Below are 12,536 nucleotides of genomic sequence, written 5' to 3'. Positions count from 1 at the left end.
CGCGCGGCTCCAGTCCCGCATTGCCTCGGGAAGGGAAAGGCAAAAAGGAAGAGCCGCGGCGGTGCTTTGCAACGGGAGCAGCGGCACCGGAGGCTCAGGCTCAGCGGCTCCTGGTTTTGCCTTTTCCTTCCCAAGGCAACGCGGGACTGGAGCCGCACGGAGCTGCGCCGGCGGTAGCAACTCCTGACAGCCCCAGCCGGACACCTGAGCGGAGCTCAGGTGAAACTGCCTCTTGCTGCTGCCGGAGCACCGCCGGGTCGCCTCCTCCAAGCAGCCTGCCCGCCCACCGGGCTTCCCCTCTGCCGCGCGGCTCGGGGCCAGGCGCGAGCGCCCACGAGTTAAAAGGAAGCCGAAAGTTGCTGGGAAGTTGCTCGGGTGCTGGGAGCAGGCTTTTAAAGTGCCGCCCGAGCAAAGTTTAAGCAGCCCGCCCACCCGCCGGGCAGAACCCTTCCTGCTCCTCGGCGGGAAGACGCTCCAGCCTGCAAACTTTGTCTTTGCAAAGTTTAAGCCTGGAAGCCCGAAAACAAGCAACTTCCCAGCAACTTTGGCTTCCTTTTAACTCGCGGTCGCTCGTGCCTGGTGGAGGGGAAGCCCGGAGCCTCCTCCAAGCAGTCCGCCCGCCCGCCCGCCGGGCTTCCCCTCCGCCGTGCGGCTTGGGGCCAGGCGCGAGCACCCGCGAGTTAAAGGAAGCCGAAAGTTGCTGGGAAGTTGCTCGGGTGCTGGGAGCAGGCTTTTAAAGTGCCGCCCGAGCAAAGTTTAAGCCTGGAAGCCCGGAAATCCGAGCAACTTCCCAGCAACTTCGGCTTCCTTTTAACTGCGGGCGCTCACGCCTGGCCCCAAGCCGCACGGCGGAAGGAAGCCCGGCGGGCGGGCGGGCAGGCTGCTTGGAGGAGGGCTCCGGGCTTCCCCTCCGCCAGGCATGAGCGCCCGCGAGTTAAAAGGAAGCCGAAAGTTGCTGGGAAGTTGCTCGGGTGCTGGGAGCAGGCTTTTAAAGTGCCACCCGAGCAAAGTTTAAGCAGCCCGCCCCGCCCGCCAGGCAGAACCCTTCCCGCTCCTTGGCGGGAAGACGCTCCAGCCTGCAAACTTTGCCTTTGCAAAGCCCTGGAAAACGGAGCAACTTCCCAGCAACTTTCGGCTTCGTTTTAACTCACGGGCGCTCGCGCCTGGCGGAGGGGAAGCCCGGAGCCTCCTCCAAGCAGCCTGCCTGCCCGCCCGGCGGGCTTCCCTCTGACGCGCGGCTCGGGGCCAGGCGCGAGCGCCCGCGAGTTAAAACGAAGCTGAAAGTTGCTGGGAAGTTGCTCGGGTGCTGGGAGCAGGCTTTTAAAGTGCCGCCTGAGCAGGACCGCCGAGCCGGGAAATGGGGCACCAAGGCAGGGCAAAGCTCCACCAGCAGCGGCCTAGCTTTAGGTGGCTCCAAGCAGCCCGCCCCGCCCGCCGGGTGGAACCCTTCCCGCTCCTCGGCGGGAAGACGTTCCAGCCTGCAAGCTTTGCCTTTGTAAAGTTTAAGCCTGGAAGCCCCGGAAAAAAAAGAGGGATCGGCGGGGACTCACCTTCGGAGAGGTCGCACTCGAAGGTGATTTCGAACTCCCAGCCGAGGCCTTTGCAAATTTCTTTTCTTTCCTACCCCTAGATCGCTCCGCACTGTTTTGCAGCTTTGGGGGCCACGCAGCACAGGGCAATTACGCCACGCCCAGCGATTTTTTTTCAGGGGCGGGCCGGATTGGACAGACCAATGGCAGCGATTTTTTTTCAGGGGTGGGCCGCATTGGACAGACCAACGGGCCGGATGTGGCCCGCGGGCCGTAGTTTGCCCACCCCTGTTTTAGAAGATGCATGTTTGGATTTTCTGTGGCTTTGAGATGTAATTAAATTGGGAAATAGAATATAGAATTGCATCAGTATTTCATCTTTGGGAATTTTTAGTTTTATGACACAAAGTTTAGAAGGTTTAGAAGGTTTTTATACATAAGGACATGAATTGTTTAAGGTGTTAATATTAGCATTTCTGTTTGTAAAATAGGTTGTCATGCTGGCTATGTATAATCTATCTCTAGAAGGAACTGGTCGCCAAGGTTATTTCCGATGGAAAGAAGACATTTGTGCTTTTATTGAAAAACACTGGACTTACCTACTAGGAAACCGGTAATTATTACAAGTATATCGTAATGTATACAGTAGTATTATCCTTTAAGTACTCATGTTAATTTGGAAAATACAGTTTCAGTAATATTATTTTTAATTCCTGATAGAAAGAAAGGCCACAAGCTCCAGAACTTGCAAAGTATATAAAAAAACTTTGTAAAGCATAGTCATAAAGTCATCCTTTTTTTTTTTTACAAAAATGTATCTAATAGTTGAAACATTAACCTAATATGATTCAAGGAATCTAATATACCAGCAATTTTAGTAAAATAAAATGCTCTGTTATTTTCCTTGTTATAAATCGCTTGCTTACAGCTGGCTATACTTTTCAATTATTGTAACTTTCTTAAATATATGGTACATGAAATCTCAGTGTATTGGATCTCAATTCAGTGGACTTAGTCTCTGCAACAGGAAATTGACATAATATATTTATGTAAATTGTCATAGGACTACTCTCCAATTTAATCTGTTAATATTTGACACCTGCATCCCAATTAGTCAGTTAAACTGAATTTATACTGTACTGTATTTTAAAAACCACAAGGCCACATTGCATTATTGAATAAAGTTTTTTAAAGGCAATTTTTGGTTGGAGAATCTGAATCTGGTTGGTGTTCATGTTTCTGCTTATTTAAGATATTAAATGATGAATTTTTATTATTTGAAAAATTATAATACAATTGATCGAAAGTGTGGAATAGCAGTGTGTTGTAAAATATGTTTTGATGTCTAGATATGGCTCAGCAACTAGAAATGTTCCAGAATTCCTTCTAGAGAATTTAATAATTTATAATAATAATTTAGGAGTAGTTGTTAAAATAAAACAAATTACACATGATCGTCACTTAACATCTACCCCTGTTTAGAGATCATTCCAAAGTTATGAAAGCATTGAAAAAGTAACTTTACAACTGGTCCTTGAACTTACAATGGTCACAGTGTTCCATTGTCACATGATTGCCATCTGCACTCTTCTCAGCCAGCTTCCAATTAGCGAAGTCAATGGAGCAGTAAAATTTTATTTCATGTGATGACTTGTTTTTAAAACTGGGTGATTTGCACAACCTGCATAAGTAGGTTTGTGGCAGTGGTGATGGTTCACTTAACAACTGCATTAATGACAGAATTGAATGTTTCAATTGTGGCTGTTGTGAGAACTACCTCTAGATATTCAAAAGGACATAGAATCAGAAATAAAGGAACTGGATATCCATTTTAGCATGTATATATCACATTTTAATATATTTAAAATTAGAGAATTCAGGAAAACATTTTTACTATCTTTTGGATTCTTGTGAGTCCTTTAAAGCAGAAATCAGTGATTTCATCTAATTGACATGTTAAAAATACTATACAACAGAAGTTAACTTCACATGCTAATTTTGATCTTAAGGTACTTATGAACTGGAGGACAACAAGATTAGCTATTACAATTGGTTAATGATTGGAATTTCTGTTGCTAATCACTGCTGTCATAAAGTGTGATCTCACATGACTGCATTGCTTAGTCATGGCAAACCCTGCAGTCCCTATTGCTGTCATTAAGCAGGGAATGTTGACAACTGCTTGCTGGCTGCCAATAAGCAAAATCAGCGGGGGAACTGGCAGGAAGTTACAAGTCCAAGGCAGCCCACAAGCATCTAGTGGATAGGTAAGTGACTACTGAATTGCGATGTATGGCGGGGCCAGGGGTAGCTGCTACCAGGTGAGGATATGCAGGTGGCTGGCACTAGATGGGCACACGTGCTATGGAGTACAAGATCCCTGGGAATGATTCCCTGGGATCTTGTACACACCAGAGCCAAACTCCTCAGGAGAAAGAGCTGCAAGGGTGCAAACAACTCACAAAAGCAACTTGCAAACTTCCTTTCAAGCTTCCACATTGACTGTGTGAGAAGCCAGCAAGGAAGGTTGCAAATAGTTGCCAAGCACCCAAATTGCAATCACATGGCTACAGGGATCCTGGGGCAATTGGAACTTTGAGGACTGGTTGTGAATACCACTTGTTTAGTACCATCATGACTTTGAAAGGTTGTTGAATGAGTGGTCATTAAACAAGAATATTGAATAATGCCTGTAGTTTATAGAGCTTTGCATTATTAAATGTTGGTATAAATGTTAAAGGTGTTATCTAAAAATCATAATGCTAAATTCCTTATTCCCTTCTAATTATTTAGAAAGAAGACATCTACATGGTGGAGCACTGTTGCTGGTTGCCTTTCTGTGGGAAGCCCTCTGTATTTTTGCTCAGGGGCTCAGGAATTTGGAGAACCAGGATGGTGGAAACTTGTTCACAATAGGCCACCTATAATGAAGCCTGAAGGAGAGAAACTTTCTGTGTCTTCCCTTAAAGCAAAAGGTAGGGCTTTATGAACTGCATATAAATCTGCATATTTCAGGATTCAAACTAAACCTAAGTTCATAGGCATTTTGGGGAGTGAAAAGGGAATATATGCAAGCTTTGAAAAAGTAATGGAGAGTTAATTTTATGCATCACGAGATATAAAAATACAGAGTACAGGTAATCCTCAACTTACAGCGGTTCATTTGAATTTATAATGGCACTGAAAAAAAGTGATGTATGACTTTTTCACACTTATGACCATTGCAGCATTCCCATGGTCATGTGATCAAAATTGGCAACATATTTATGGTTGGTTGTAGTGGTTCATATTTATGATGGTTGTAGTGTCCCAGGGTCATGTGACCACCTTTTGTGACTTTATGACAAGCAAAATCAATGAAGAAGCCAGATTCACTTTACAGCTGTGTTACTGACTCAACACTGCAATTATTCATTTAACAACTGAGGCAAAAAAAAATTGTAAAATTGGGCAATTTTACAATTGTCTTGCTTAGCAACAGAAATTTTGAGCTCAATTGTGGTCATAAGTTGAGGACTACCTGTACAGAATAATAGGGTTTGAAGGGACCTTGGAAATCTTCTAGTCTAACCCTCTGCTCAGTCAGGAGACCCTATATCATTCCAATCTCTTGTTGTTTTCCAATCTCTTCTTAAAAATATCCAGTGATAAGCGTATCCACAACTTCTGGAGGTAAGCCATTCCACCAATTAATTGTTCTGACTGACAGGACATTTCTTCTTAATTGTTAATTAATAGTCTGATATCTTTAATAAACTTCCATCTATTACTTTTTGTTCTACACTCAGGTGCTTTGCAGGTCAATCCCCTATTCTCTGTGATAGCCCCTCAAATATTGAAAGACTGCTATTATGTCATCCTAGTTCTTCTTTTTGTTAGACTAGACTAGACATGTCAAATACAAGGTCCGCGGACCAGATCTGGCCTGTGATTGGTTAGATCTGACCAACAGGGCTGCCCTGCAGATGAGGGGCTGATCCATCCCAGAGGCGTGTGCATAGAAGGTGGCGAGCACGTGGGGAAGGGAAGTGCTCAGAATGTGGTCAGTCTGTAGCGCAAGATGGGAATTCTAAGCCTTATGCTCCATCCACCTTCTGTGCGTATGCCCAGGGGGTGGGGCTGAGGCAGCAAGGGCGACCCCTTGCTGTCACCAGGGCTGCCAACAGTTTGGGGAGATGAGGAGCTTGTGGGGCACCGAATTGTCCCCACATCAGGTTAGCCGGTGCGGCTTGTTCCATCCCGACCCAGCCATCCCGAGTAATCTGCGCCCAGTGAGCAGCATCAAGCCGGCTACGCTCACCTAGTCATGGCGACATGGCTATTGTCCTTTGAGGGCAACCACAATGCTGATGCGGTCCTCAATGAAATTGAATTTGACACCCCTAGACTAGACAGATATAGTGCCAGATATAATGCCACCTAAGGTCCTTTGTCGTAGTAAAAGCTATTTTTAAGTTTCCTTATCTGTTCATTCTTACAAGATTCCTGCAAGTGTTCTTCATATATTTTAGTCTCCTGTTGCTACTCACTTTTGTTGCTCATCTTTGCACTTTTTCTAGAGCAAGGATAATTTTTCCAAGGGGCCAAGTGAGATACTGGGATTGTGCAGAAGGCCACCACCCTGCCCCCTGCTGATGCCCTGTCCTCTGCCAACACCCCCCCAGTGCTGAGCTGATACCCCAATGATGACACAGGCCAGACAGGAATCACTGAAGGGTGTAAAATGTTTTTATTATTGTGGTCAAAACTGGATGCATTAGAACATAGAGCTTATGTGCTTGAGCAGGAGACCATTTCAGGCAAGTAGCTGTCTAGTCGCTTCTTAGATTCCAAGTGTATTCCAAGTGTTCAAATGTTGTCAAGATCCTTCTGGACCTTGAGCCTATCTTCTAAAGTGAAGACTATTTCTCCACCTTGTTGTCGTTTGCAAATTTGATGAGTTACCCTTCTGTCCCCTTTATCTAAATCATTTATGGAGATATTGAAGAGTACTGGGCTTAAGACAGAACCTTGTATCCCACTGTGGGGTTAGTCAGCCAGATACTTAAAATATATTTTTCATTCTTAATATCAGTTAGATTTATGCTTGAGACAAAATAGGAGTTGGAGGTGAAGAGTTAGTGCTTATTTGTTTATGCTGCCATTCTGACTTTCTTCATTTCATTTCTTCAGGCTCATCTCACACCCTATTTAGTGATTCCATTCATCACTTTCTTTATATCTTTGCTTTTCTGTCAGAGTTTGCAGCAATCCAACCAGCACACAAGTAAATAATTCAGCAGGATTCATTTATAGAAGAAACTTGTTTATATACAATAATAAAACCTGATGCATGTATACAATACCCATGCAGTTTTTGCAACGTGGTACCCTGTTTCTCCAACAATACGGCCTCCCCCAATAGGAAGTCCCAGCATGTTTTATAGGCATAAAATGAAATTAAGCCCCTCCCCCCAAATTAAGGCCTATATTAAAACATGCGAAATGGGGGGGAATGGTGGGGGGCTTGCCATTAGGAAGTACTTTCGTTGCACACCCAGATATGGTGCTGCCTGCGTTGACCCCGATACGAAGTGCCCCACCGACGCCGAGGTCAACATCCAAGCCGTTGCCACCCGCCCAAAAATGCAAGGGGGGGAATTAAGTCACCCCTGAAAAGACAGCCTAGCCATTTTTTCGGGGCTCAAAAAAAAATAAGACCCGGCGTTATTATATGAAAAACACGGTAGCAAGTACAAGAAGCAGAAGCAATCAGAACCACCAGCACTGAAGCACAGAAACACAGAAGCTATATAAGCGCAGAAGCAATATAATACAGAGGCAATATTGCAAGGACAAAGCAACTCTTATATATAAATCAGTCAAGCCAAGCCATGCCCAGGCTCTGAAATGTTTGGGTCACCAAACAGTCCCCATTGTTACCATGTCTATTCCAATTCATAAACTCTTATACACTGACACTCCTCCCTTCATGACTGGAATAGACATAAAACCGAATTACTTAATATTCTTCCCATGGTGCACTCCACCCAATGGCTTTGTCATTACATCTGCCAAATTGTCCTCTGAAGAACAGTGAAGCAAGCTAATTAATTTACATTTGATGGCTTCTCTGACATTACAATACTTAATATCCACATGCTTGCTTCTATTCTTTACTCTGTCACCTGCTGCCATTTTAATGCAAGCAGCATTATCTTCAAACACTGTTACAGCGTCATTTACCTTTACGTTTAAATACTGTAACAGCTGTACGTACCAAGTTACCTCTGAGCAAAGTTCAGATAGAGCTGTAAATTCTGCCTCCACAGTAGAAATGGTTACAATTGTTTGCTTTCTGGACTTCCAAACTATCAAAGCCCCTCCAAACAATACCACAATCCCAGAATTAGATTTTCTGGTTTTTACATTATTAGCATAATCACTGTCAACATAACATTTCAATTTCAGTTCTTCAGAGGCCTGTATTTGAAGACCCAAGTGCACAGTTCCCTTCAAATACCTGAGAATCCTTTTTATACCCATCCAATGCAATTGCTTTGGTGCAGCAGTAAAGCAACTTAGGATGCTTACTGCACAAGCTATGTCTGGTCTGGACCACTGTGACAGATGTAACAGGCTACCTATTGCTGACTGATATATCTCGATCATAGGCTTCACTTTTGTCCTCACTCGAACTTATGAAAATCTGTACTCATAGATGTTGGAGCAGAATTACAATAATTCATGTTGTATCTCTCCAACAGCTATTCAATTTTCCTTCTTTAACTGAGAACATAACCACCTTTCCAATGGTGGGATTCAATTTTTTTTTACTACAGGTTCTATGGGCGTGGCTTGGTGGGAATGGCTTAGTGGGTGTGGCAGGGGAAGGATACTGCAAAATCCTCATTTCCTCCCCACCCCACTAACCTACTTTCCAGTTCTAATTTCCAGTTCTCCTGTGCAGGGCAATAAAAGAAGACCGAGCCAATCAACTGGGACTCGGGAGGCAGAGAATAGATGGGGGCGGGGCCAGTCAGAGCTGGTATTTGCTGGTTCTCTGAACTATTCAAAATTTCTACTACCGGTTCTCCAGAACTAGTCAGAACCTGCTGAATACCACCTCTGCTCCTTTCTCAGTTTTTTTGTGTCTCCATACCGAGATAATTTTGTATTTCACCCCAATCTTTAATTCAAATTTTTTCTCTAATTGATTAGCAAATTCTTTTTTTTATGACACATCTTTTGCAATAAAACAAAGATCACCCACAAATGCTAACAAATGACAATCCCCACTTTGTAACTTTCCAGTATATATGCAACCATTAGCCTTACAACTGTTGAACCCAGGACCCTTCAATGCTTTAAACAGATATTCCAATTCCTGGCTGACTGCTTGAGCCCATAAATGGCCTTGTTCAATTTATACACAGTGTTAGGCTTTTTACTTTCATATCCTGGTGCTTGAACCATGTAAATTTCTTCCTTTAATTCTTCATTGAGGAATGCTGTGGTTATATCAAAATGCCAAATTTTATGGTCACGTGCCACTGCCAACACTAGTGCCAACCTTATGCTTTCACTCTTCATAGTTGGTGCGACTTTTCATCATAGACTTTTCGTCATCCCAACTTTTCATCATAGTGCATATTTTTCTTTTGTGAAAAACCTTGTGCTATTAATCTTGCTTTATATTGGACCTCATTGGTGGGTAGTACTTTCTTTTTGTATACTCATTTACATCCTACGGCTTTGCAACCCTGTGGCAAAGTCATAGATGTGAACACCCATGGATTTCATTTCTTTCTCCATGGCTTCTTTCCACTTGTTCAATTTTGGGTAATGCCAACAATACTTATAGTTCCTTGGCTCATACCACACATACACCTTTACTTCACTAGCTGAATACCTGTCACATGGAATCCCTTTGTTCCATCACTCTGACCTGTGTGGCATTGACTGCTTCTGTGTTTCAACCATCTCTAGCTTTGTATTTGAGTCATTATCTATTCTTGACTCCTTTTCTTGTTCTTTTTCAACTTCTCCTCCGTGAACGCTGACACCAGTGCTAAGTGAATTACCATCACTAAGTGGGTCAACATCACTAAGTGTCAGTGTTTCAGCAAACCTCCATTCCAACCAATAACTCCGAGACAGACATCTCTCCAAAGTTCTTTTTATTTGGATAGTAAATGGCACATCTGTGGAATCCCGAATCTGAAAGTTCCAGGCTTCCTTGCAATAAGTAAAAACTACAAATGCATCCCCTACACCCATCACCATATCACATGCCCAATCACCATCCGTCCCAAAGTAAGACTTACTTTCACTATGCGCAACACGACCTGACCTTGAATCAGAAAAAGGATTATGTCTGACTAGATATACTCCAATGAATTCTCCCCTCCCACTTGCTCAATTGTGGCAGTGTGGGAGCATCGGATCTCAATATAGCTTCCGAAGCTGACAGGTGGCCCCCCCTTGAAAAAATCATATCCTGAAAAATACAATAAACAAAACACAACCAGGGGTTAATGCAGTGCCCTTAACCTCCTCTTCCCCCCTTCCCCCGGGGGACCCTTTGGCTTGTCAGGGAATTGTTCATGGAATTGTTTAACCAAACTATCTGCATTTATATCCCAACTTTTCATCCAAGTTAGCTTCTGACAAAGGGTAGTCTTTCCATAGCACCAAATATTGCAGTAGTCCTTGGTGTAATATAGAATATAGAGAATATAGAATACTTTATTGGCCATGTGTGATTGGACACACAAGGAATTTGTCTTGGTGTAAATACTCTTAGTATACATAAAAGAAAAGATACATTAGTTAAGAATTAAGAATCATAACATACAACACTTAATGATAGTAATAGGGTACAATCAGCAATCAAATCATACTAGGAAACAGTCAATATAAATCGTAAGGATACAAGCGACAAAGTTATAGTCCTACAATCACAATTGAGGATTTTCTTTATTTCATAATGTGTCTCATCCTGTACAACCAGAGGTTGGGGGGAGCTGCTGGTATTGGCCTTAGATTAGAACCTACAGCAGGCTTCAACAAGCTACTATGGAATACTGAGTGTATTTTCCCCAACAGCCGAGGGAGACTTAATTGGACCATCACTGGATTGATTATCTTAGATATAGATTCCCAATGGATTTCAAAAACTCCCCCAAGAATTTAGGGCCCAACTTTCTACTAGAAAGTTTCAACTTAAGATATTTATTTGACAAAAACACTTTGTCCCCCACTTTAAACGATGGTTGGAGGGATCTGTGTTTGTCTGCTTGTTTTTTATATTCCTCAGCGCTTCAGCTAGAGCTTTTTTAGTATCCTCTCAACTTTCTTTAATGATTCCATCCACTCTGTTAAAGACATGGATATTAGGGGTTCCCTAGGAAGCTCCGGCATAGGGACAAAATCCACGCCGGTGTTGATTTAGAAAGGACTTAAGCCTGTGCTGCTTGTTGTAAGCAACTTCTGCAAATGGTAACAGTTTTGCCCAGTTCTCCTGTTGATAATTTACATAACATCTAATGTATTGTTCCACCATAGCATTCACTCTCTCTGCTGCCCCGTTGCGTGCTGGATGGAATTCTGAGGAAAGCCCTTGGGACGACCCAATGGACTTCAAAAACTCCCTCCAGACTTTGGCAGTAAACTGTACACCTCAATCTGAGATTACTCTATGAGGCACTCCATGGAGCCGATAAATATGCTTCACAAACAGTTTCACCAGTTTCTTAGCCGAAGGTAGTCTGTTACATGCTGTAAAGTGGGCTTGCTTAGAGAATAAGTCAATAACAATCCAAATCACAGTACTTCCTCTGCTCTCCAGTAACTCTATGATAAAGTCCATCACAATTTCTTCCCACAGCTTCATTGGTTCAGCTACTTGTTGAAGGAGGCAGGCCAGGGGTTTTTCCAGTTCTGTGTTTCATAGTGGCATAAATTGAGCAGCTTTTCAGTCTTTGACATCAGTTTTCATTTTTGGCCACCAGAACTGTTTCCTGACTAAATGTAGGGTTTTTAAGAACCCAAAGCGTCCCCCCAATCACGAGTCATGGCTACGTTTCAGTATCATCAGTCTTAGGGTATTGAGTACATAAATCTTTGTTCCTTTCCAAGCCAGTCCTTTGATCATTGTCAAATCAGATTGATGTTCAACAAACCATGGATCAGTTAAAAGTGCTGCTTTCAAATCGGTTGTCAGTTTGTCTTCTAGGAGTCTGGGGCTGTGTTTGGCTTGGCCTCGGGTAGTTACTTAGCCTGCGGGTTGGGTTTCTGATATCATAGTTTGCACTACCTCTTCCCGGTGACTGTCAAATTGGGGTTTTCTCGACAGGGTGTACACCAATGTTTTCCTTTCCTGGGATATATTTCATGTTAAAGTTGAATCTCTTCAAGTATTGAGACAAGCGGACTTGTTTATGAGAGAGCTTCTGAGGTGTCTTTAGAGCCTCGAGTTTCTTATGATCAGTCCACACCTCGAAAGGCTCCTTTGCTCCTTCCAGGAAATGCCTCCGAGATAGTAAAGCCCATCGCACAGAAAATGCCTCTTTTTCCCAAACCGCCCATGTACGCTCTGTGTCTGTCAACTTTTTGGACACATAAGCACAAGGCACCAGCTGGTCTTGAGAGTTCTTCTGGAGAAGAATCGCCACGACAGCCACATCACTGGCATCAGCTTGTACTGTAAAAGGTTTGGTCTGGTCCGGATGCTGGAGGATAAGCTCAGCAGCAAATAGACGTTTTAATGTTCTGAGAGTTCCAAGTAAGGGGTTGACTGAATTTTAGTTTGGTTGGGAAGGCCCAGTTTTCAGTAACTCTGTTAAAGGGAGGACGACCTTGGCAAATGAAGGAATAAATTGTCTAGAAATTTGCAAAACCCAAAAAGCTTTGGAGTTGTTTCCATGTTTTGGGGGATTGCCAGTCTAGCACCGCCTTTACCTTTCCAGGGTCCATCTCAATCCCCTGGTTAGATGCTCGGAAGCCCATGTAGTCCAACAACTCTTT

General features: G+C 43.5%; 1 protein-coding gene across 3 annotated transcripts in view; it reads left to right on the top strand.

Annotated features, from left to right (window-relative positions):
- The window catches only part of KAT14 (lysine acetyltransferase 14), a 139,788-nt gene that overhangs the window by 48,175 nt on the left and 79,077 nt on the right, over positions 1–12,536 (top strand). For all 3 annotated transcript variants that reach the window (XM_026683182.2, XM_087960981.1, XM_087960980.1), the window contains 2 exons: positions 2,021–2,142; positions 4,323–4,504. In XM_026683182.2, the coding sequence (XP_026538967.2) occupies positions 2,021–2,142; positions 4,323–4,504 (304 nt within the window). The remainder of the gene's footprint in view (positions 1–2,020; positions 2,143–4,322; positions 4,505–12,536) is intronic.

This window comes from Notechis scutatus, chromosome 3 (genome assembly GCF_049901735.1).
Source record: "Notechis scutatus isolate UNSWTSFEM ecotype Mainland chromosome 3, rNotScu1.2, whole genome shotgun sequence".
Classification (NCBI taxonomy): Eukaryota; Metazoa; Chordata; class Lepidosauria; order Squamata; family Elapidae; genus Notechis; species Notechis scutatus.
This window is presented reverse-complemented; position numbering and strand designations above follow the sequence as displayed.